This window comes from Chrysoperla carnea, chromosome 5, assembly GCF_905475395.1.
Source record: "Chrysoperla carnea chromosome 5, inChrCarn1.1, whole genome shotgun sequence".
NCBI classification, from domain to species: domain Eukaryota; kingdom Metazoa; phylum Arthropoda; class Insecta; order Neuroptera; family Chrysopidae; genus Chrysoperla; species Chrysoperla carnea.
In genome coordinates, this window is record NC_058341.1 from 11,839,493 (window position 1) to 11,864,541 (window position 25,049).

The 25,049-nt window shown below is 28.1% G+C and overlaps 2 protein-coding genes across 2 annotated transcripts in view; one reads left to right on the forward strand and one right to left on the reverse strand.

Annotated features, from left to right (window-relative positions):
• Positions 1–13,306, forward strand: part of LOC123300516 (nuclear pore complex protein Nup88) — a 162,275-nt gene extending 148,969 nt beyond the window's left edge. Inside the window, exons 3-11 of the mRNA XM_044883100.1 lie at positions 10,494–10,619; positions 10,697–10,969; positions 11,032–11,212; positions 11,410–11,644; positions 11,703–11,956; positions 12,238–12,578; positions 12,636–12,795; positions 12,859–12,947; positions 13,240–13,306. Of these exons, the coding sequence (XP_044739035.1) occupies positions 10,494–10,619; positions 10,697–10,969; positions 11,032–11,212; positions 11,410–11,644; positions 11,703–11,956; positions 12,238–12,578; positions 12,636–12,795; positions 12,859–12,947; positions 13,240–13,306 (1,726 nt within the window). The remainder of the gene's footprint in view (positions 1–10,493; positions 10,620–10,696; positions 10,970–11,031; positions 11,213–11,409; positions 11,645–11,702; positions 11,957–12,237; positions 12,579–12,635; positions 12,796–12,858; positions 12,948–13,239) is intronic.
• Positions 13,307–13,988: 682 nt separating this feature from the next.
• On the reverse strand, positions 13,989–17,136 carry LOC123300739 (sarcoplasmic calcium-binding protein). Its single transcript, XM_044883380.1, has 3 exons — positions 16,923–17,136; positions 14,718–15,281; positions 13,989–14,270 (listed from the first exon to the last, which is right to left on the reverse strand). Exons 1-3 carry the CDS (start codon positions 17,001–17,003, stop codon positions 14,040–14,042), a joined length of 876 nt encoding a protein of 291 aa, XP_044739315.1. The 5' UTR covers positions 17,004–17,136; the 3' UTR covers positions 13,989–14,039.
• Between the last annotated feature and the right edge of the window lie 7,913 nt (positions 17,137–25,049).

The window sequence follows — 25,049 nt, forward strand, 5'->3', positions numbered from 1 at the left end:
TGTTTCTTATGACATAATTATCTACCTGCGTTCAAGTGGATGGCCTTTATATGATTGACATTATGGTTGACAAGTCCAAAAGTACTGTCAACTTTTAAAAAGCTCGAATAATATCGTTTCAAGACTTTTAAGTTAGTATTTCCTATGAAACTTTTTGATAAGACAAGCCAAGCTTTTGAGCTATATAAAAGTTCCGCCTCTGGGTACCCTAGGCCAAGGACTTCTAGGCAAAGGTGAAAACCCGGCATTAGACGTATCTGCCACTTAGATTTAGTACACTCAGTATCAATGTGAATAATACACAATATATGTTTGTATGTATTTCATCAAAATAATGAAATAGAATTGACTTTCTTCACCTGTCATCACATCATGTACATACAAGACAACTAAACTATACTGTTTTTACCTTTCAGTCAATATTCTCCAAGGTATAAACCATTTAGATAAGTAATGTATGATAAGATAGAAATTTAGACTTTATGTTATTCATCTATCGCTTGTATACTACAATAAGAATAATTTCATGAATGTATTAAACAATGAAAAACAGAAACGTTTTTATTATTCTATTCTATATTTAAATAAAATACTTCATCATTATTACTATTATCGAATAAAAGTAGAAAAGTTCATAATTGATTGTTAAAATTAATAACCAAAAAGGTGTTATTAAAAACCTATTTCTCATTAAACTTGATCGGGAATTAATGCAATTTACAGATAGAAATTTGTTTTTTTATGTTATTAATTACAAACTACAGTTGTATATAAGGAAAATTGTTTTATCGACCAGGAAAAATTAAATTGTATCGCGATAAAGTTTAATACAACTGATTATTTTTTACTTTCCCAAGTAACTCAATTGAAATACAATGATTTGTTAATAGACCGTGACATATTTGGGTTCTTAATCTTTTAGTTTTTACTTAAGAAGGTGAAAAAAATTGAAAAAAAAAAAGAAGGGTATAAAATAATTTTTTGAAAAAAATCTGTCGAAGGGTTTTCATGTAATTTTCCATATTCACGAAAGGTAATAGTTCAAAATACTTTGCCAAACTTTCAATTAATTTCAAAATTGAATTTTTTTAAACAAGTCAATTTAATAAAATTTGGTGGAAGAGCAAATAAATGTAAATTATATAAATAACTATTATATACTCCCTAACTTATCTGCGTTTCCACCATTTATTTACTGCATTCTTTAAAATTACAATTTAGCATTTCATTTGTAAAATAACTAACAAAGGAAAGAAGGTAAAACTGGTAAACAATTTTTTAAAAGCCAATATATAACTTTTTAAAACACTTAAAAGCAATAATTTTCTAAACAGTTTGGGAGTAAAAGTTAAATTATCAAATCTATCTTTCGGTAATTCAGTGTTTTGAAGATCTATGAATTTCAGATTCTATATAAAACTTGATCGTATGAGTTTCTAGCTATTTCTAGCTGTCTTTTAATTCCAGGAGGATATAATTCAAGAACCGCTAATCCTGATTTACTTACTTCAATTGCTTATAGTCTTACAAATGACGGAATTAAGTGTGTAAGTTTGAAATAAAGAATATATTGCACTTTAAGATCTCAAGACAGTGATAAATACACAAGCACTTTTATTTTTTATAAAGAAAGTGCTCGAATTCTGAGAAGTATTTGTGGAAATTTCAAAATTTTTAACGAAATTCTTAACAATATTCATATCGAGTATAATTTTATAAAATAAAATAAAAGATTTATATGATAATGTGATAAATATTTTTCTACCTTTTCATAAAAAAGGTTTAATAATGAAATACAACAAATTTTCTTAATTGTATTTAGTTAGTGCCTTTCATTATAAAAATTAGACGACAGTAATGTGACAGTTTTAAACTTATTAATATGCAGCAAGTAGATATATATAACAACAAACCATGGCTGCTGGCGAGGTAAGGCTATCATGAAATGTGTCGGTTTGTAAAAAATATATATTCATTAAGGAAGAATGAGATTTCTGTTTGATATAAAAGTGTATGTATAGCAAAATAGAATAAAAATATTGGGAGAATGAGAAATGGAAGGGAAGAGTGGTTTAGGTAAAAAATATATACAAAACAAAAACAGAAATAGAGTTGAGATAAATTTGTTTTGTCTTTTCAAACTAATCAAATTTGTTTTTAGATGTTTTGATTTTAATTTAGAAATAGAATCCATATTTTTAAATTAAAGGATCGGATAATTATCTTCTCTACCGTTCTCTTTGCATTAAACCAGATTTGAATTGAAATAATTACTTAAGTTTAGCTCCAGAGAAAATGATCCATCAATTCTAGCTAAAAATTAACAATATATTGATTGGCGTCGAATTTTGCTTAATCTGAATCCTCAAATAATTTCTTATTCTTTTGATGCGCTCTCAAAAAATGGGAGATCACGAATGAAAACTGTTGTAGGAAATGCGATCAGGAAGATGAAAGGATGGAATATCAGCTTCATCGATGTCTGATACTAGAAAATCACACTGTCCTTAAATCTAGTAGCAAGAGTTTCTAAATTATCTGGAAGAGGCAAGGTGAACGGGCATATTTAAAAAGGCTAAAAATACTTCAAAATGAATGTTTAAAATAGGTTAATGAGTTTTAAATATAGAACAACACAATGGGCCTCGAAACTCCGAACTCCGTGAAATCCGTGTGTGTTAGCACACACACAGCATAAATTACGAGCCCTTTAACTTAACTAAACAACCCTGACCCGCTAATTCTAATTTTAGAAGAGGATTTTCAAAAAATTTCAATAGTCAATTGTTTAAAGATTTTAAAAAATTTTTTTTTGACGCCATACTAACAGTTCGATATATTTCTGTACAGATAATTTTGATTGGACAAACTATTTCGATAGCAAAAACAAACCCTAAAATTATGATGTCACATAAAGTTCAACCCTTTCTTATTTATTTCAACAAACAAACACAAAACTAAATAATATAATTTTAAAAACAAAAAGGTAAAATATAAATTTTTCTTGATTAACCCTATACAGAACTCTTTATTTTCTAGTATTTTTTGCCTCCTTGTCACCTGGTTACACTTTGAATACTTTCATTATATATATTTACATTATTGTGATTTAAAAACTACCACCTATTCACGTCTGTTTTCGAAATCACAGTATTTTATAAAAAGGAAAAATTTGAAAATTTTTTGTTGTCTATTTTTTGTAGATTTGAAGTCATTTTGCTAGATATAGAAACATAATATTGCTTCGGGATTATTTTAATTAAAAAGATCATTCTGTTTTGAAGTTTTATTTTGTAGTAACAAAATGTCAAAGGATGTTTAGTTTATTTCGCCTGCTATTATTTTTCTAACTATTTCTTTATTGTTCTAGTTAGCTTAAAATTAATTTAATTTTCTCATATGTTTTCTCAAATGACTCAAATACAAAGAAGAAAAAAGAAGTTTTTGCTACCAGAAAATTTTTACAGTAAGAAAAAAAATTACTTAAAGCGAGAAAACTTGTGCTAAGATGTTTTTTCTCGATGAAATAAATTATGCAAAAAAATATTCGTTGTTAATTAATCTTTGAGTTGGAATCACTCTTTCGCTTAATAACCGATTTGACAGTTAATTTTATATTTTATTTGTCATTTTATTATAAATAGATTTACGAATTTTTTAATTATTATTTCACGTAATGGATCTATTAATTGGCTTCTAAAACCGTGCGATCCAACCCCATTTTCTTTGGAGATATGTAAAGTCACTCATCAATGCCGATAAACCAGAGAGGGTTGAACACTTTCGGCGTAGTAATACAACATTCGACAAGTTTTTGGCGAAATATAATCGAAATTTCTTTGAAAATTATACTTCGGCATCTTGACTGCTTTTTGTAATAGTATGTCCAGAAATTTTTTCTACAAGTTATAGAAAAAGTTATAAAAGAGTGCTTGAATAAATCGAACTTCTTAAATCGAAAAAATGACATTAATCCACGATCAATTCTTGGCAAGTTTCGTTCGTGGTATAAATATAGTTTTTTTTAATAGGCACAAAGGTGGCGTCCTTAAAGTTTGGTCAAAAGACATTAATCTTAGTGTTTAAAGATGTTGTGTAAATACTATTTTGACAATCACTGTTTTATATTAAATATAATGTCTTTACTAAATAAAATAAACTATATAATAAAAATATTCACTCAAAAAGAAAAATAACAAAAAAATGAGTAGTAATTAGAAAGTAACACCACTAGTAAGTAGTAAGTACTGACTAGTAACTAGCATTATGCTCTCATACATAAAATATGTATTATTAGTAGAAAAACGTTATAAAAATATTTGAAAAAAAAGTGTGTCCCCATCTGGCTTGATTAGTAGTGTTGAAGCAGATTGTTTCAACTAAAGAGAATTTTTGTTACAAGTAAAACCATTTATTCTACCATCATCTCTACAAAGCAGTGACAAGTATTGGTCATTTGTTATACTTTTTTATAATTAAGAGTAGAAAATTCATTTATATATAGCTCTATATATTATTCACTTTCTAATAGAAAGTGATTGGTTTCACCCCGAAAATAAAATAAATAATTCTATGATATATTAATAACCTTAGGATCAAAATTATTGGGTTTCAAAAAAATTTAAACTCCAGAAAAGTGGCACCCAATGGGGTAAAATTGTGTCAAATTATAAAAAAAAACATGTTTTTTTTTGTACTTAATGACGTCATAAAAGTCCCCAAAATTTAATTTTGCTCTATCACATCTAAATTGTATCCAATTTTGATAAACCAAGTATGGAATTCTACTAAATTTGAGTAATTCTTTTCAAATTTGTGGTCAAATTCTTTCTAACTATGATAGATTCCATAATTGTCGGGTCGTGGTCCCGACATTTAGGTTCAAAGGTAAACGATAGCGAAAAACTTACATCAAAACTAAAAAGTTTGACTCAAAAATTTATTATCAAAATTATCAAAAAACATAATTTTTGTACTTAATGACGTCATAAAAATCCAAAAAAATTTATTTTACTCTATCACATCTAAATTATATCCAATTTAGATAAACCAAGTATGGAATTATACCAAAATTGGGTCATATTTTTCAAATTTGTGATCAAATTCTTCCTAACTATGATAAATTCCACAATGATTTCGGATCTAATGCAATATTTAGTCTATCAGGAAGTTGTATGTCTAACCCGTAAAGATTAAATCCATTACGGCCAGTAGTATTACTTGTCTTTCTCTTATACTTATGGTAGGTAGGTATTATGTAGTATATACTAACAATGTATATACAATTTATATGTAATATATGTATATATATTTCTGACTAGAATTTTTAATTTCGCTTTATATTAATATGTATAAAAAGAAAATGCTATATTATTTTCAAGGTATCAAAGTGTCATTAGTTTTATTTTTACAATTTTTATTGTATATAATACTACTTTCATTTAGGGTTTTATACCAAAAACAAGTGAAATTTACAAAATTTAAAAAACTCCCGGCAAATTTTTCGGATACGGAACCCTAAACTCGCACTTGAAACATATATATAAGAACACTCTCCATCAAAATACATTTTTCCTTAAAGCTTTCCTCTAGTTTTTTTGGTACGTCACCCTAAACATTTGCTCTTGAAACATAGCTAAGAATTCACCTTTCAAAAGAAACCAAAAAAATTAAAATCGGTTCATCCGTTTAGACGCTACGATGCTACTCACAGACAGACACACACAACTTATAACACGCCTTGTTTTGTTTCGGGGGTTAATTAAACTAATCTTATCATGGTCATATTTGTTTATAATAATGGAAAAAATTACAAAATCATCATGCCAAGATTTCCAGGACTCTTTAAGAGGTTGACAGGTATTGTTTATTGTTATTAAATATTGCAAAAGAGTAATTTTTGTACTAATCACTTATTTATATGAAAATTTATTGAAAATTATAAAACATAAAAGCAGAAACTGACACAGAAATGAAATACTAGGTGAAAAGTTACATTAAATCATTTTCGTCACTTGAACTTCAAATTGTAAAATCTTCCATTCTCCGTCCAAGAAAAACAAACTCTCATATCATTTGTGTATTGTTTGATCCACACTTGATCCATAATTTTTTTTTATATAATTTCTCTAGTTTTACATTTGTATAAGTAATCATTTTTATCCGGTTCGCTTGTATATCTGTGTATATGTAATATATTTCATGAAAATTAATTTTTTTTAGTATTCTGAATAGAAAATTTTAATTTAATTATTTTAATTTAAGAACAAATGTATAGTAAACGTGTGTATATTATATTTTACAAATTATTTTAACTAATTATAATACACAATTTATTTGTAAACGAGATGTAACTGAAAAGTCAACGGTCTCCATTTTTAGTTCAAATTTCCTGCATAAGTGCTATTGTAAGTATAAAGACAGCGTGTTTTATTGGAAATTATTTGTAATAAGTCAAAACTTTATGCAAATATAGTCCTTAGATATTGCGATAACAAAGTCTGAGCAAAAACGTAAATCATGCTTTTGAAGAACAGAGCACTAAAAAATTTTAACCATTCGCCAGCTGAAACTTCATGAAAAGTTTCCCTCCGAGTGAAAAGGGTCAACTTTCGTCCCCCTATGCTAAACGAAATTACCATTTTCCGTCTCCATTGAGTGGAATAAGAGTATACACACCACGAGAGCTTTATATTCTGGACATTCTTTACTTCTTCTTTGTCTTATGCTCGAGAAAACAACGTATCTTTAGCCTAACACCCCAAATACTGCAGTTCTAATCAATCCATTAACTCGGTATATGCAGGATATTAAAATTTAATCTTGTTAGTTGTTTTTTTTTCACTGGTTTTAATATAAAAATATGTAGTAATTAATAAAATGAATTTAAATTAATGCTATGTTGACATAAAAATAATATATTCAATATTTCATAATAAAAATTGTTTTTCACCGAAAAAAAAATGTTGGTATGTATCAAACTCCAAACATCACAAATTTATTATCAAAAAGGCAAAAAACACATCATCAGATCATGATCACATCATATAAAACAAATATTATGTATGGTCATTATTATTTTTAGGCTAACGTGTGTATGTGTAGACCGTAAAATAGTGATACAAGTAGGTGCTTCATTTTCTTAATTCTACCTCGAAGAGGATAAAAAAGTGGCTAAAGCAAAGTGACTAAATTCAATAGTGACTAAAGCAAAGAATATTGCACGGTATGATTCTATTTGAGAATGCATTCAATGAGGGAACGTCCTTAAACTAAGTGGGTCAATTTCAACCTCTTTAGAACCCCTCCATCCCTCCATGTCGCCTGTCGTAGCCTTTACTATGACCTCTCCCTGGGATGGAGCGTAGTTTTATTTATTATCAAGTCTAAAAGACATTTTGTATTTTCTGATACACTGGGGCATTGTAAGAATATGACGTTCATACAATATAAAAGTACTCAGTGATTGAAAATAATTATCCATAGACCGCGACTTAAACTGCAAATTATTTTCATTCTACCAAAAAAAATATATCAAGAAAATTACGTAGCTTGACTTCATTGTCACCCTCGTGGTTGTTGCCAAATCGTGATTGTTTCGAAAAATGTAGAACATCTCCGAGGTTTTGGATACACATCTGAGGAAGAATCAGAATAATAGGAAATCTTGATGAGTCATCATCTGACGGTCTAATACACACCGCTTACCTATATACACATAGAGGAAAAAATGTATAAACCGCAAAAAAAATTGTGTCGAATATTTCATGAATTTTAGTTATGGGAACAAAATACTGACTGGTTATTTACAAATAATACATTATATGATGGGTGTATCGTTATTACCTATTTAAAATATGGAATTTATAAACAGGACGATTCGTTAATCCTTATATTTCATTTTTATAAGGAGGAACAAATTAACACACATGCTATTGTACGAGCAGTTGAGTAGGAGACTTTTTTCATCAACTTTTCATGAAAGCTTCCTTTAAAGTTGGTTTGAACCAAAGAGTATAAGATAGAGAAGTGGTAAAGAAGATCGATGTTCTTACCTATATTGACTTACCTGTTCATATGATATGAGTAGATCTACACCGATCAATCGAAACTAACCAATCGAATTGGTATCAGGAGAAAGGTAATTTAATTATTTCTTGCCTGAAAATAAAACCGTCCATGGAAAAAATTGATTAAAATTAATTTAATTAAAAATAGGCATGAACACTTTTCGATAGACAAACTATGATAGAAGTGTTTAAAAATCAATAAAATTTCATAAAAACTATATCCAATCTGGTTATCAGATAGACCTTATACCGTCTCTTAGTCTCAAAAAATTTAACGAATTAATAAATTTTAAAATCAAACTATATATGGAAATAATATTCGAACCCCAATAGAGGTGATGACCCCAAGAGTCCATTTCAGTTGATGATGACAAAATATTATACACACAAAAAGCACAAACCAAACTCTGATATTTAATGGTGATACATTGCAAAAAAAATGATCTGTTTACATTAAATAATAAATATTAATACTTTGGTGGTTATCAACATCAGAGAGTGTAGAAGGGGGTAACTGTTTGTTTGTTGTTGATATCGAATAGGTAGAGAGTAGGGGGGTGGCCATTTTTCACCCCCCGAAAAAAAATATATACAATTTTTTTTTTTCATTTACACTAAAAATACATACAGAATCCGGCAAACATCAAAACGAGGACACATTATAAAATTGCAATATATAACAGTTTTTTTTTTATGTGTTTGTTTGCTAATATTAACAAATCAACCACACATAACAAATTCACCCACATATCAATTTTGAGAGCTGATAATAAACGCACTCCTTCAACCCTTAACATATATCAATATTATGAAACTGGGTTCTAAAACATTGGTTAATTTTACACTCTTGTTAAAAAAAATTCGATCTTATTCGAATACAAAATTGAAATAAAGTATTTCTCAATGTGCATATTCTTTTAAAACTCTTTGCAGTCTCAGGACCCGTGAAAATAGCACCCCTAAAAGTTAATTTTTATAAAAATTGAATCTGTCTAATTGAAAGTTATGGTTTAATCATGGACAAAGAAAAAGAAGGAACGAAGTGTAACCGCGCGGAATGAGTCTCACTCAGGGGCGAGAAGCAGGGCATCATTTCACCAGGGGTACCCGAGAGTGAGAGTGTATTATACAAATATATAATAACAACATGTCAGCCAATCAAAAGCAGGCACCTTATTTTTGTAAGAGTCCCAGAGAGTGAGAGAATATTATACAAATGTATTATACGAATGTGTAATTACAACGTGTCAGCCAATCAAAAGCAGGCATATTGGTTCCTTCTGAGTAGAAGACCCTCTTCTAAAGTCGGACTTTTCCTATGTTTAGGGATATAATTAAAAATTATGAGCCCCCTAGTTTCAAATTTTCATAAAACGCAGATGTCATTCGTTTGACAACATAATTTTGGATAGGCAAATGTGAATAAATGATGTACAAACGAATCACGAAGTTCTTATTCACTTCTTTGAGATAATCCAAGTCGATATTCAAAATATTGAATTGCTAGAGTATAAACTTCAGAAAAAACTACTTCATCTAAGAAACTCGTCAAGTCTACGCACCTCTTGTATGATAAATTGTTTAACTTAAAACGTTTATGGAGAAAATATTGGAACTTTTAGCCACAAATATAATTAGAAATTGATTCAATCTTTTTGAATACATATTAACAAATAAATTATTTGCGACCAAATCATATAATGTGAGTGGTTATAAATCTAATTGAAGTGTACTATTTACGCATATAAATGATTTTTTTTTGTTTATGGGTATAGCATCATAAAATTACACTCATCATTAAAACAAAATATAGCACCTATATAGATAAATTTTTGAAAATTAATGTTTGTTTGAATATTTGCCTCCATTTCCCATTCACCCATTTTCCCACACATTAATTAAAAACCTCTTTCTTTGATTACATGGATATTATTTTAAAAAAAGTATTTGATTGCGTCATTAAATTTATGATCAAAATTCATTGCTGTTTGATACTAGCGTTAAATGCATTTTTTATGTTTGGAAATTGTACAGCAGTTTTGTTCTTATTTCCTATTAAAAAATATGTTGAAACGGGCGTCGTATGCCCCTTGCTAAAATTTGTTTTGAATTATGGTCCTCGAGATATCAACTTCACAGGATTCTAATTCATTTAACTAGATATATTAAAATCACCTACATTAATTTTTTTCCAAGAATTTATTAGAAATAGTCATACTCTTTCTTCAAGAACTAGGCCCCAAATTGGGATCCACCAATCTTGCATTATTCATTATCTTTAGCGAAGAGTATAAATTTTATTTCAATTATGATACAAAAATAAAATTTCGAAAATACTATTGGTTTTATTCCTAACAACTTTTTAACTATTACTTGGCTGCTATTATTAACTTTCATATTTAATTTGTTTCTAATTTGTTACAGAAACTATTTTTTGGATGAACGTTTGTTTTCTTGCTCGAAATTCGTGGAATGTAAACAAGTTAAATGGCATCCCGGATCACCATCCGACAACCATTTATTGGTACTTACTTCAGAAAACCTAATAAGGTACACAAACTTTAATATATCATTTGAATTTTCCAATAAAATAAGATTTTTTTACACATTATTTTTTTCTGATTCAGAACTTACAAAATGGAAAATAATGGTCCAGTAAATGAACGTGTTTGGACTGTTGGTAAAAAACCCGCTGGAACTATGGGTACATCAAAAGTACCAATATTAGTGGCATTAGGTGAAACAGGTGTTGATTTTGATTTTGGTCCACCAAAAATACCAAAAAACAATACAAAATACACGTTGCCAAATAAAACAGTTGGATATTTGGAATGGCCAATTTATATTTTACGTGGTAATGGAGATATTTATACAATTACCACGGAATTTTCCAACGATAGGTAACTATTTCTTGTGAAGGAATCTAATATGACTGAACACTAATACCGTGTATTTATTTCAGACTTGATGATACGATCTTATGTGGACCATTACGTATGCATCCAGCTGCCGATGATAATTATGGCGTAGATGCATGTGCGATCATTTGTTTACAATCGAATCCACCAATTCTTGCAATATCCACATGCACCGGAACTATTTACCATGCGGTTATTTTGACTGAAAATGATGATATTGTAACGGTAAGAGCTATGAAGTTTTTTTGGTACAAAAATGATTTTAGTAAACACAATTAGTGTTCCGTAGTATAAGTGGTTGTACGTCTTTACAAATTCAGGTCTTGGGTTAACTAACTCAAATAAATTCTACAAATAATATTTCTTCAGTCAAATACTAAATTTATCTATTTTTTTCATATTTTAATTAAAAATTTTTGCAGGAATGGAAATCAGAAGAATCCCGTTTACCGGATAAATCTTTGTATGTATTTGAATGTATCGAATTAGAATTGGGTTTATCATTAAACGATGTCGATTTGGGTCATACATGTCCAATATTTTTCCATCACGATGAAGTCAATAAAATGCGATATTTTTGTACACATGATACTGGAATTCATACAATTACCGTACCTCTAATTGGAGAATTAGATCAATTATGCAACGTACCAAATGGTAATTACGTAATAAGAATTTTTCAGACATTTTTTAACTAAATATTCTTTCTTTGCAGATAATTTTGATAACGATATGCCATCAATGTTAGAATCAAGTACAGCCGAATATATCCTTTGCACGCATACAGTTGGCGCCACAGATATTAATCCCGTTTTGGGTATTGCAATGTTGTACAATCCAGGAACATTGATTGCCCTCCTTGGTTCGGGTCAATTTTTATCATTACCGCTCGTGAGTGTACTTTTACCATTGGTGCAGTCGGAGGATACTAATGTTAATGGTGATACAATTATTTCACCAACTAAAAAGGTATGCCTATATTTTAAGAACTTAGTCTTTGTCAGAATCTTTAAAAACTGAAAAATTCACGACCTTTGGAAGGTCTAGCAAGTAGCATTGGGAGAGATTTCCAAGAGTGATTTCAAAATTGACATTTAACAGAGAAAGCAAATTAAGATTTAAAATTAGTCGCAAAGCCTTATTAGACTTTCCACTTTATACGGAAAGTGGTAAAATAAAAAGACAAATCTTTTTCAATTCTAATAAATCAAAGTTATAAGCCAAAATTAATTAAAAAATTTAATTTTTAGATTTTAAAACAACCATTTGATGAATACATTAAAACATTTTTGAAACCAACTTTAACTCAACCAATTTTGAAATTAGCTGAAAAAAGTATTTCTGAACCGAAAGAAAATTTAGAACTTTTAGTTCGTGCAACACAAACATTTCGCGAAGAGCATTTTAAAAAATTGGAACGTGTACGAGAAGAAATTGAAAAACGTGTTAAAGCTTTACAAATGTTACGCAAGTATCAAGAAGGTGAATTAAGTCGTTTGGAACAGGAGAAAGAAAAAACACAAGCATTTGCTGAAAAATTAGCTGAGAAATATGAAGATATTAAGGATAAACAAGAATTATTAACGAAACGGTAAATTTTTTGTTTTTGGCATTAATAACAAATCACTTATTTGAATTTTTTCTGTAGTTCTGAAGATTTGTTACGATTAGTTAATCAAAAACAACCCATACAAACGAAAGCTGAAAAAGAATTAGCAAAACAATTAAAACAAGATTTGGAAAAATTGAAATTCTTTATGAAAATGTTCGATCAAATTCGTAATAAACAAAAATATCAAGCTGAGAAGGTAATTTTTAAATATAGGTTCATTGTTTTTTATCCAAAATAAAATTTTTTCCGTACCTTTTAGATTCGAGAATGGCGAAATCAACAATCTACTAATTCAAAACATTTAGGAAAAATTCAAACAAATACCATTAAATCAACTTTAGAAATGACGTAAGCATGATTAAGGATAATTTTTAATAAGAATACATTTAAGTGTAAATCTTAAGGTATTTCTAACGACATTAGAAAAGTAATTTTGAACGAAATATTGCAAAAAGGTAGTTTTTAACGACATAAAGTGATAAGAAAAATTGTAGAAGCATTAATTGTCTCAATATGTGAGAGTGTGCGTTGCTAGATTTACTCTGCGCGTATACAACTGCTATTCAGAGAAATAGCTCCGATAGAAATTCCTTAAAAATAATTTTGAATATCTGTAATTCAATTTGAATTGATGTTTTAGGACGAAACAAATTGCTGAAATGACCAAGGATATATTAATTTGTAAACAAGATCTTGGATTACATTAATTACTTAATTAATTTAACATATTGTATTTTTATAATGTTATCATTATGTAATAATTTTTTTAAATAACTTTGTAATTTTTTATTATTATTCAATAAAGTTTTGTCATTGTATTAAAATGGAAGAGTTAATTGAAGTAAGTATATCGTATACAAAAATCAAACTCAACTGGCGAATAAGCGAATATTTTCAATGGTATCATTAAAAAACATGTATAAATCCCTAAAATTTGGAGATATTTGTAGCCATATATCTAGAACCACTCATTTATTCATCAAATCAATTGTTTTCTTGTATTTTTAGGATCATCCTAAATGAATTGGGCCAAGAATACAAATAGTTTCAAGGCTGATGCCAGAAATCGATTCGATAAATTGATCTTCCTATGGAGTATTGGGCGATATATATTTAGAATGCATCCAATCAGAAATGAGAAACAAGTTTACAAATTAACCGTTCCTAATAAATAAAAATACACTTTGTTCTTGAAAATATCTTTTTTTATTATTATTGTTTACTGTACAAGATGAATACATATCGTCGTTATTTGGAATTTATAAAATATAAACAATAACACGTTATCTGAGTAATATTGTATAAAAAAATATATGATTAAAATTTATTATTATTAATAAAATGAAGTCTAATATAGACTAAGTATTGTTTGTAATATGAATTTGTCATTTGGAAAATCGTTTATTTTTAATAATAACGGAATGGAGATCATAAAAAATATTATTTTTCAATTAATGGTCCCCAAAACATTTGACTGACTTTAGTTTCATCTTCACTTATTAAAAATTCACGACCAAGTAAAACAAATTCATCAAGACTTAGAAAACCATCAGTATTCTTATCAATTATTGAAAATGTTGCAACTGCTGATTCGGGACTTAATCCTAAACATTGGAAAAATAATTTAAATTCTTCAACGGAAATTTTTCCTGATTGATCTTTATCCACAGCCTAGAACAAATAAAATAATTTTAATATTTATTTTATAATAGTTCTCAAATCAAAATAGTCATTTTCTCAAGAATGGAAATTCAAATTATTTATTTTTACAGCCGAATTAAAAGTAAATACTTTGACGTGTTAAATACTTCACACGTCTCTTCAAAGGGCTGAACTTAAGAATGTCATAGCACGAAAACTGAGTGGAGAAGTTCATGAAAATAAAGTAGATAAATTTTTGAAGACATATTTATTCAAAAGACACCAAAGTAAAGAATGGACAAATTCAATGATATAATATACAAAAGACTTCAACATAATTTTATCTCAATTTTTCTGTGCTCCTTTCAATAAAGATATGTATGAAAAAGAGACTTTTGGAAAGTCTTATTTAGAGCTTTGAAGACTTTTTCAGAAATAAATATTTCCACCAGGGATCTCTTAAAACTATGAACTTACCTTAAACAAGTATGGCAAAAACAAATGAACTCTATTTCGCCTATCTTCATCATTCACCACATGATACATATCTTCTAAATATTGTTCGACAGTAACTAAATTATAAGGATTTATTTCACCCCATTGTTCTTCCCACAATGCTTGAATTGTTTTATAAAATTCAACTTCACATTCTGGTGACAGATGGCCAAGTTCAACAAAACGATCAGCCATTAATTTAAAATCATCGTATGAAATCACACCATCTTTATTTACATCCAAAATTCGATGAATTGTACGCATTTTTCGTCGCCAAAAGCTAGATTCACCTCTTTTATGATGATGGTGGTGGTGTCGTTTATGGTGATGGTGATGACTTTCATCGTCTGAATCACTATCGGAATTATAGTCGATTTTTTTCTCTGGTCTATCACGTTTTGTTCCATATTCTCGTAACGACAACATATTTACATACATAATTGCTAACGGTTTTTGTTCGAATTTTACTGGTATTTTTGATCTTTGATTATACCATTCAATTTTACAATATTTTCCTTCGCATTTTAAATTGAAGTTCCATGTTTGCTGTAATTAAATTGTTCGTACTATTAATCAATTGTTTTTATGCAAGCATTTTATCAAAGAACAGTAAATCAGGTCATAAAGGGCAATGATCTATCGATTTATATAAATAATAATACAGTAAAAATAATAATTTTTCTGTGAAAAATTACCCGGAAATGAAAATGATCCTATGGGGAAAATATTTGGTAATTCAAAAAAGTCTACGAATTCATACAAAGAAAGACTGACCTGCGTATTACACCTAAATATGCTTAAATGGGTATAATTATTTAACGTCATTCATGAATCAAAGGATAAAAATTTTCATAAATTTTGGCGTAAACGTTAAAGTAGCAAAAATTTTTTGTAAAAAAATTGACACACTATTTCCCAAAAAGTGGAAGCTCCAATTTTATTTTTAACCGTTCCATATTTTACGTTTACTGTAGAAATACGTCATTTCCACAGGATATTCATTTTTGATTACTTATTAATAGTTTTTAATCTGCTCATTTAGATTCAAAAAGAAAATTATTCCCTTTCTCGTGTTTTTATGATTCTTTCGTAGTCAACCTAAGTTGTTCAAAGTAACTTAATTTAAGACAACTTGGTCGGTTTCATACCTGATCTATCCTAATCTACCTGCTCGTGTTTACAAATGTTTAAGGTAGAATGTAGATGTATGGTTTTTTATCAGATTTTAAGTGAGGGTTGATTTAAGATTTATATTTTTTTGTGTTTATTCATTATTGTCCAATTCAATGTGTTTGTTACTCACGACAACTGTTCCGAGTAAAATTTTTATAAGCGCAATATCACTGACTGGCTAATCATGAGATCTCTAAAACTAAACACCCGATTGTCTTGAAATTTATCACAGTTACTCATTTCGCGATGTAGACGCTCATTAAGAACGGATTTTTTGAAATTTAACTTCTTAGGTGGTAAAAAAGGCACTTAAGCGATTTTCAAAATTCTTTCATCTATAGAATGATATATTTATCACCAAATAAAAATTTTGAACAAAAGGGGAGATAAGTGGAAAGTAAAGATTGTAATATGGTATCCTTTGTTTTTGAAGTTGAAATTGCAGAGACGCTGGCAGATAACTGTTATTTTTACATTTAACATTTGGCTATTTAGGGCGTTGTTTAAACGCATTATGGAAAAAACATAAAACCTAGTTCAATTTATAAAATGTTTTAACAAATACTTGAGGTCAATGGTTTTATTATTTTATTTAAATTATTGCCTCCATCAGTGAAAGTGGAAATACTTCTAAAAATAAATTTACAGTGGGGGTTGATTTATGAATAATTATTAACAAAAACAATCTTATCTTCCACCTCGAATTTTTCTTTTCAAAATATGGAACTTAGATTTATCTGTACTAAATTTTTAATTTATTAGAGAATAATTGACGACGTGTAAATTATAGATTGAAACGGACTTTCACATTTTAGATAAGTGCGTTGAGTATATTAATTTTTATAACACACGCACTTTTTTGATATAATGCGTAAACCAAAATTTGTAATTCGGTCAAGGCCGAAATAAAATCTTTAAAAAATTTTATTAAAAATATTTTTTGATAATTTTAATGAATTTTTATGGTTTTTTATCTAGAAAAAAAATTAATTAATTATTATTTTTTTAAATTACCTTATTTCGAATATGATTTAAATTAAATTCACTAGCAGAATATAATCGGCAACTAAATCGCCTTAATAATGAAAAAGCCATTTTTGAAAAAAAATATCACAAAAATATATATCACTTTATAATTCTCACTATTTAAATGCAATTAAAAATCACACACTTTTTCTTTGGGAAATCAAAAGAAAAAATTTTTCTTCGCAGCAACAATAGAATATTTTTTTGTTTGTTCCTATCGTTAACCGGAGAAAATCAACAATAAATTTTTGGAAACAGAAATGTTTATAAACAAGTACAATAAGTTTTGTTCTTTATATGCAAGTGGTGGGAGACGCCAACAAATGCAACAAACAGGTCTATCGCCCAGACTTAAGTATACTGTTTATCCTTTACGCACTTTGTATTTTGTATTGTACTCTTCTTTTTTTATTCGGATCCTTATAAAATTTGAAATACTACTTATGAAACAATGGTTCAGTCAACTTGTTATCATATTTTTTGTACTCGACTGTACAAACAAACAACAGACTTCTTGATGGTAAGAATTTCTTATAAAATATACAAAAAAAGTAATTATCAATTAGGGCATCTTTTTCTGTAAATAAAAGTAATAATTTTCAAAATATTATTTAATAATATTTGTTATAAATAAATATATGTAAAATTGATAATGCTATAAATAGTTTTAACAATCCTTAATTGGTTTTAATTTGGAGGGTCCAACTTGTACTATGGAAAGCATATTTATAGGTGATGTCAATTGTGGCACGTAGACACCACTATGTTTTTATTTTTTTTTTATAAATATAACTTTTAATTCGCCCTGACCTTAATTTTTGTAAACAAATATTATTTGGAAGGATGCACGTAGACATTTTTAAGGAAATATAATTTTGTTCCTCTTCTATTAATAAATTTATTATTTAATATTGTTAATATTGAATAATATGCAATATATTTTTTAATTATTAAACCATTAATTTATATCACAAAATTAAAATTAAATGATTTGGTGATTTATTTATTAAGGTCAATTGGTTTATGGGATAGCCTTTAGCCTGTTTTGTTGTTAATTTAATCTTCTTTACTTAAATTTGCAATAACCATATGCATTTCTTTTAAATCATTTTTGATCGAATTAAATTGTTTTAAATACACAGAATTTACCGTATTGTCTGGCGTTGTCCGGGTAGGCTCTACATTTTTTTAGAAAATTGTGTTATTAACATTTTTGCCACCCACTTTGAAACATTTTGAAACTTAAGAAACCCATGCCTAAAGACGAATTTTTCACTTCATACTCCCCTCTATCTCCAAGTTCGGAAAAAGGAAACTCTGAAGTATAAATTTAATAAGTACTTCCTTGGATGGGGGGTAATTATTAGGAAAAGTTGTAATTACATTTTTCAATGTCAAAAAAACCGGAGTTAGGACCTATCAATTGGGGCTCTCAGTAAACCAGCTACAATTTTGATAAATTATCGTTATTTTGCGTTAAATATTCTAGGTTTCATGGCCAGAATTACTATGGCTGTGTACCTGTTTGTGTATAACGTGTATCAAGCTGCGAGTCATAGATTATAAAAATTGTAACAACTTTATTAAGATTGAAAAGGTGGTTCGTTCCCATTTTAATAATATTAATAAAAACAAAATGCCGATCATAGATATTAACTAACTGTGTTTTAAACAATTCTAAACAATGTGCGTACAGAATAAATGCTAGGATGCACATGTTATTCGCAATGAACGAATACAGAAAAAATTGTCTTATTTTACCCACAACGCATTATAAGTTTTTGATAATTTCTTGCTAATCTTTGCCTATACGTATAAAATTCTCTACAAATTTACACGATCTTATGTTAAAACGGGTTGAGAATTTTGGGTTGAAATTAATTTAGGCAATGATTTTCATTCAACATTTAAAAAGTATTTGCAACGCGTCATGGATCAAACAATTAGACACGAGCTGAATTCGCTTATCGTGATTAACAATTTACATTTTTTAGCTCCAGTTAATAAATGTTTACCATTTTATCAATGACCTCGAGTATAACAGTTGAATGATTATTAAAAATATTATTGGTAGGAAAGAATACATATAAAAAATAGAAACAAAGCGTGGTATCGCAATCATATACTTTGTACCTAGTTGTTGGCTGAGCTAAGGTAATTTAGCCCCCCACAAAATTTTTTTCGAGTTCATTAATTATAAATCTTTTTTAATCCATTGTCTGTCGTTTGTTCTTCATTCTTTGATCATTAAAATAATTTGTTCGATCGTTGATTATTTGTTATTTATTAAACAATTATTTGTCATTAAGTTAGCTCTCCATATATAATCCAACAATTACTAATAATAAACGAACAATTAACAACTCCTTAAAATATATTGAATAAAGGAGAAATCAATATTATGGGGGGCTAACTTAATAACAAATAATTAAAAATGTTTTAAAAATATAATATCAAAGAAAGAAAGCCAAAAATAACTTGTAACATCATAATAAATAATAATTAACCTCTTCTGCCTTACCTATTTAGTTCATAGAATATTAATTATACTTAGAGAACGCGATGGATCTGATAGTCTTTAACTGGATGCGATATGATGAATGAGAGAGAAGACTGTCAGCGAGTTCCCCTGTGTCCTTTCATAATTATATAAGTATATGTTATTATACAAGGACACGGGAGAACTTACTGGAGGTCTTCTCCCTTGCTTCGCATATCGCATCCACTTACAGGCTAGTATTCGCTATCTTCATATCTCAATAAAGAAGTGTTCCAAAATTAACGCAAGAAGTTCGAATCAGACGTAAATCTTGGGACACCCTTTATTATTATTATCATTATTATATTGTTATAAATAAATAAAAATCGTTATTTATTTTAAATTTTGTTTTATTTTTTAAATTTCCTATCCTATTTTTTTTCAGAACAAAATTATCAATTAATTAATTATTTAGTAAAGGTAAGTATTAAGGTAAATATATAATTAATAGTATTTATAAGAAAGTATATATTGTGTTTTATATAGAAGTGTTCCAAAATTAACGCAAGAAGTTCGAATCAGACGTAAATCTTGGGACACCCTTTATTATTATTTTTATTATTATTATTATTATCATTATTATATTGTTATAAATAAATAAAAATCGTTATATATTTTAAATTTAGTTTTATTTTTTAAATTTCCTATCCTATTTTTTTCAGAACAAAATTATCAATTAATTAATTATTTAGTAAAGGTAAGTTATTATATATAGCCCATGTAGCTGTGTGGATATAGCACTTGGCTTTGAAACCAAGGTACGCTGGTTCGTATCCTGTTGTGGGTAATATTTTTACTTTTAAATAAAAGAATTTTTCCTATTGCTTAATTAAATTTTCCACTCTTTTTACAGTTAAAATTATCTTTATAACCCGCCCTCCTGCCATAAATAATGTCAATTATACATATGTCATAAATCACTATTCTGTCAGGGGGTGTTAACTTAAATAATCATAAACATATCTCAATCTTTAAATCATATCCCACTTCCTGGCAGAAGAGTGATTTATGGCATAAGTAGGAAAGTGGGATTAACATAATTAATTTTCTTGTGAAATAACATGTTCTTCTATTACAAAATCTTATAGAATTTCTTTAACAAGAATAAATTTTAGTGTGTACAACAAAAAAGTAAGCAAAAGCTCCGCGATCTTAGCACCTCATGTGCGGAATTTCGATTGACCAATTATACCATCTGAAAGGTCAGAAATTGGTCATAAAAGGTCAGTTGGTCTCATTAATTGGTCAGCATCAGAAAATTTTTTATTAAAGATTGAAAAAACTCCACCTATGCGCGATCGGGAAGCATTCGCTGATAATTGGTCAGCTAATATAAATAATTGGTCAGTTTAATTTTTTATATTCAAAAAATAATATAATTTCGAAAAAATTTTCAATTTTTTCAACATTTGTACTAGGAGAACATAAGTGGGAATTAGTAGTTCCTGATAAGGAGAAATATGAGTAAGTGTTTTCACCCCGAAAGTCTAAAATTTTATTTTGGCAGAAAGTTATTGGTCTGCCCACTAGAGGTCACACTCACCAAACACGGGTGTGCAGACCACTAACTTTCTGACTTACGAGGTGACAACAATTACCTTGCTATCAGGTACTACTTATTCCGTCCGTCTATGATGTTCTCCTAGTAGAAATGTGAAAAAAATTGAAGTTTTTGAACAAAAAAAACTAATTTTTTCATCATTTACTAGGCAAACATGCTGTGGTGGAAATTTGAAAAAAAATGAAAATAAAAATCAGATTTTGCTTAAAAGATTTAATGAACTTTTTTTTAATATATGTCCTTACCTAGTTTCGAACCAAGGGACTATTTATTCGAAGTCAGATACGCTAACCATTATACCATTAGGGCTCTGTTATTCGTATTAATAAATAATTATATTCATATTTTCGTCTTTCTTAAATTATAACAAAAAGTAAAACTCATTTTCGGAAAATTTTGAGTAGTATTATTACAAAAAAAATGGCAAACGAAGTTTGAAATACTTACCTATCGTGAAGTTCGAAATACTTACCTATTTTTAACTGAAATAATACTTACCTTTACGCAGGAGGGCGGGTTATATAGATAAGTTAACTGTAAAAAGAGTGGATAATTTAATTAAACAACAGGAAAAATTCTTTTATTTAAAAGTAAAAATATTACCCACAACAGAATACGAACCAGCGTATCTTATTTTCATAGGCAAGTGCTATATCCACACAGCTACATGGGATATGTATAATTAGATAATTATCTTAATACTTACCTTTACGCAGGAGGGTGGGTTATATAGATAATTTAACTGTAAAAAGAGTGGAAACTTTAATTAAACAACAGGAAAAATTCTTTTATTTAAAAGTAAAAATATTACCCACAACAGGATACGTACCAACGTACCTTAGTTTCAAAGGCAAATGCTATATCCACACAGCTACCTGGGTTATGTATAATCATATAATTATATTGATCCTTACCTTCACTAAATAATTAATTAATTGATAATTTTGTTCTGAAAAAAAAAAATAGGATAGGAATTTAAAAAATAAAACAAAATTTAAAATATGTAACGATTTTTATTTATTTACAACATACGAACAAATATGTTTTAAATTTTCATGAAAAATCATTTTGTATATTTTCATAATACAATTGCTAATAATAAACGAACAAACAATAATTGTCCTTAAAATACATTGGCTAAGGAAGTAAAAAGTGGAAATCAATAGTAGGTATGGGGAGCTAACTTAATAACAAATAATTGTTTAATAAATAAGAAATTAACAACGATCGAACAAATAAATTTATGATCAAACAATGAAGAACAAACGACTAAAAATGGATTAAAAAAGATATATAATTAATTAACACAAAAAAAATTTTGTAGGGGGCCAAATTACTATAGCTTGCTGGCTGAATGGCTGTTGATGATTACATATGCACACTATTGTATGCATAATTGCATAAACAAAAATATTATTAAGGAACGCGTACATAGCTTATTAAACTCATAATCGATATGATCAAAAATTTACACGGGGTCTATAACTTAACTCTTCAGAGTTAGTTTAGCTTAGGATATTCGCTAAGTTATTTTAATTGAAGATCTTTCAAATAAGCCGCCGAACTGTCGCAGCAAAAACGACGGTAGAAATTTTGAGAGGTCTATCTACTCCACTGTTTCGAATTATGTTTCTTCAAATATTATCACCTTCTCAATTTTGGGCGTCCTGTGGGTGTAAGGTAAATATAAAGAATGCAATACGCTTCGAAAGTGTCGTATGCATTCTTTAATGATACTAGCAATTATCACAAACTTGCTTATACCTCAGAGATAAGTAGGAAGCAAGAAAACTTTTGACTTATTCCAGCCATGTCTTAATATGTACATCTAAGTATGAATATTGTATTTATAAAGCTACTTCAGTTTATTGTCCTAAAATCAAGGACACTGAACGTGAAACGCGACATGTAAATCATAAAAAAAATGTTTTTTCATTATTTCTTGTATTAAGAAAACTTGGTAGAGATTACATTAATTTTTGGAATTGATAAGCAAATTATCAATAATTGGTTTATTTTTCAGTATCGATTTTTTTTCAACAGTTCTATTTTAAATTATTGATAAATATAATTAATAAAAAGTAACTGCGATGGATTTGTTTTCTTCGAAACGGAGACGAACTTTTTATAGATATCGAACGAGATTTTGCTATTTCTCAGATATTGGTACTAGATGTAATTTTAAAAGGTTGAACTTTTTAGTTTTATGACCCAAGATTGAGTTTGTACAGCAGACAAAAAAGCGTCCTCGTATTCCGGTTATTTGGCACTCGTTATATATTTTTTCTGTAGTTAATAAGAGATAGATAATGGATTAAAATGGAAAACTCACAGAAAGATAAGACGTTTTTTTGTCTGCCGTACAAACACAATTTTTGATCATAAAACAAAAAAGATGAATCTTTGAGCTGCTAAGAACTAGCGAATAAAAACAGACTTTTAAAATTTCAACTAGTATTATCTGAGAAATGCCGTGCCAATTAGAACCTCTTTCGAAAATATCTGTAAAAAATTCATTCTCCGTGTTTAGTGAAATCATAGTCGCACATTGCATTTATAAATAAATGATTAACAAAGATTTTTATTACTGTTTTACACCTAAATCGGAAAAAAAAACATTAATATCCAAATTAATATTTTAACCGGCGCCATGCTGTCCAATTATAAACTTAAATACAGACGGAAGCCAAAAACTACCTTATTACATATTATTCATATGTAAATACATATTATTCATATGTAAATTGAATAATTTAGTTTTTATAAGCTTTTATGTCTATCATATGAAAGTTATGTGAGAATTTCGCAACAACATCTTGCTAAACTTTTATTTATAAAAATGATTCAATTAAAAAACGTTCAAATGTTGTATCATATATGCAACACCCGATTAGCTAGTGTTACCGGATACCGGAAATAATGTCTGTCTTAAAAATACACTAACTTCAAAAAGTTTGAAAAAACAAATGAAACTAATATAGTGCAGCTTTGTACGAAAAATATTCTTCCCGGAAGATAAATCGCTAGTTGAATTGCACATTGGTTGAGCAAAATTTGTTTAATTTTCCACACTCAATGGGCAAGTAGAGAATTTCTTACTTATTTGTCATTGTACGGAAAAGGATTAATAAAGAACTCATCTGGCATGAATTGTCTACTACTTATATTAATTAATTTTAAGTAATTAAAAAGGTATTAATTACTAAAATAATGGTTCCCTATAGATGACAAGTCTAAAATATTTATTTTGAATAAAACAATTTAATTAGCAAATAAATTTCATATATTTATTTATGAATTTATTTTACAATTTCATATAAATTCTACTATTTATTTATTTTTTAATAATAAAATTATAACATTTATTTACAAATTTTTTTCTTAAAAAAAAAAATTCCGTTCAACTAAATGTAAGAATTGTAAACTTATCATAAATTGTATCATCATTTGTATTATTGAAATTAAAAAATTAGGCTTAGAAAATTTTCTACTACTGCAATAATGAGGGTAAAATCAAAAAAGGATTTTTCCCTTCTATAAAAAAAATTCTATAAAGGTATCCCTCTATTTAAAAAATGGATGAATGTATAAAAAAAATAAACAGAGTGTTCTTAGCTATGTTTCAAGTAAAAGCTACAAAGAAAAAATGGAGACAAGATTTAAAATGGAAATGACCATCGAAACCTCTAACCATAGTTACCTCTATCCGGGGACACCCTATATAATCAAGAAACTTTATGGAGATTCTGTTTTACTCAAAAGAAAATCATCGAGTTTACAAACTTGCCCACCGATAGTTTTAGAGAACAATATTTTTCACAATATAGAGATATACAGCCATTAACAATGGTAAAGGTTTTGAAGTGAATTTGTTTACAGAATATTAAGTGATAGAAATTTTCGTCCCGATCAGTTTTCCAACTTAGAAAAATGAGAGAATTTAAGATTCTTCGAAATAAGTATCATAAAATATATTTTTTTAGTATAAATAATATAATAAACGAGAATTATATTC

Coding starts and splice junctions, on each gene's coding strand:
- LOC123300739 (XM_044883380.1), bottom strand. CDS start 17,003: ATGGCTTTTTCATTATTAAGGCGATTTAGTTGCCGATTATATTCTGCT. Junction 15,282..16,922: donor TAAATCATATTCGAAATAAG/GTAATTTAAAAA, acceptor ATTTAATTACAG/CAAACATGGAACTTCAATTT. Junction 14,271..14,717: donor TTTTGCCATACTTGTTTAAG/GTAAGTTCATAG, acceptor TATTTGTTCTAG/GCTGTGGATAAAGATCAATC.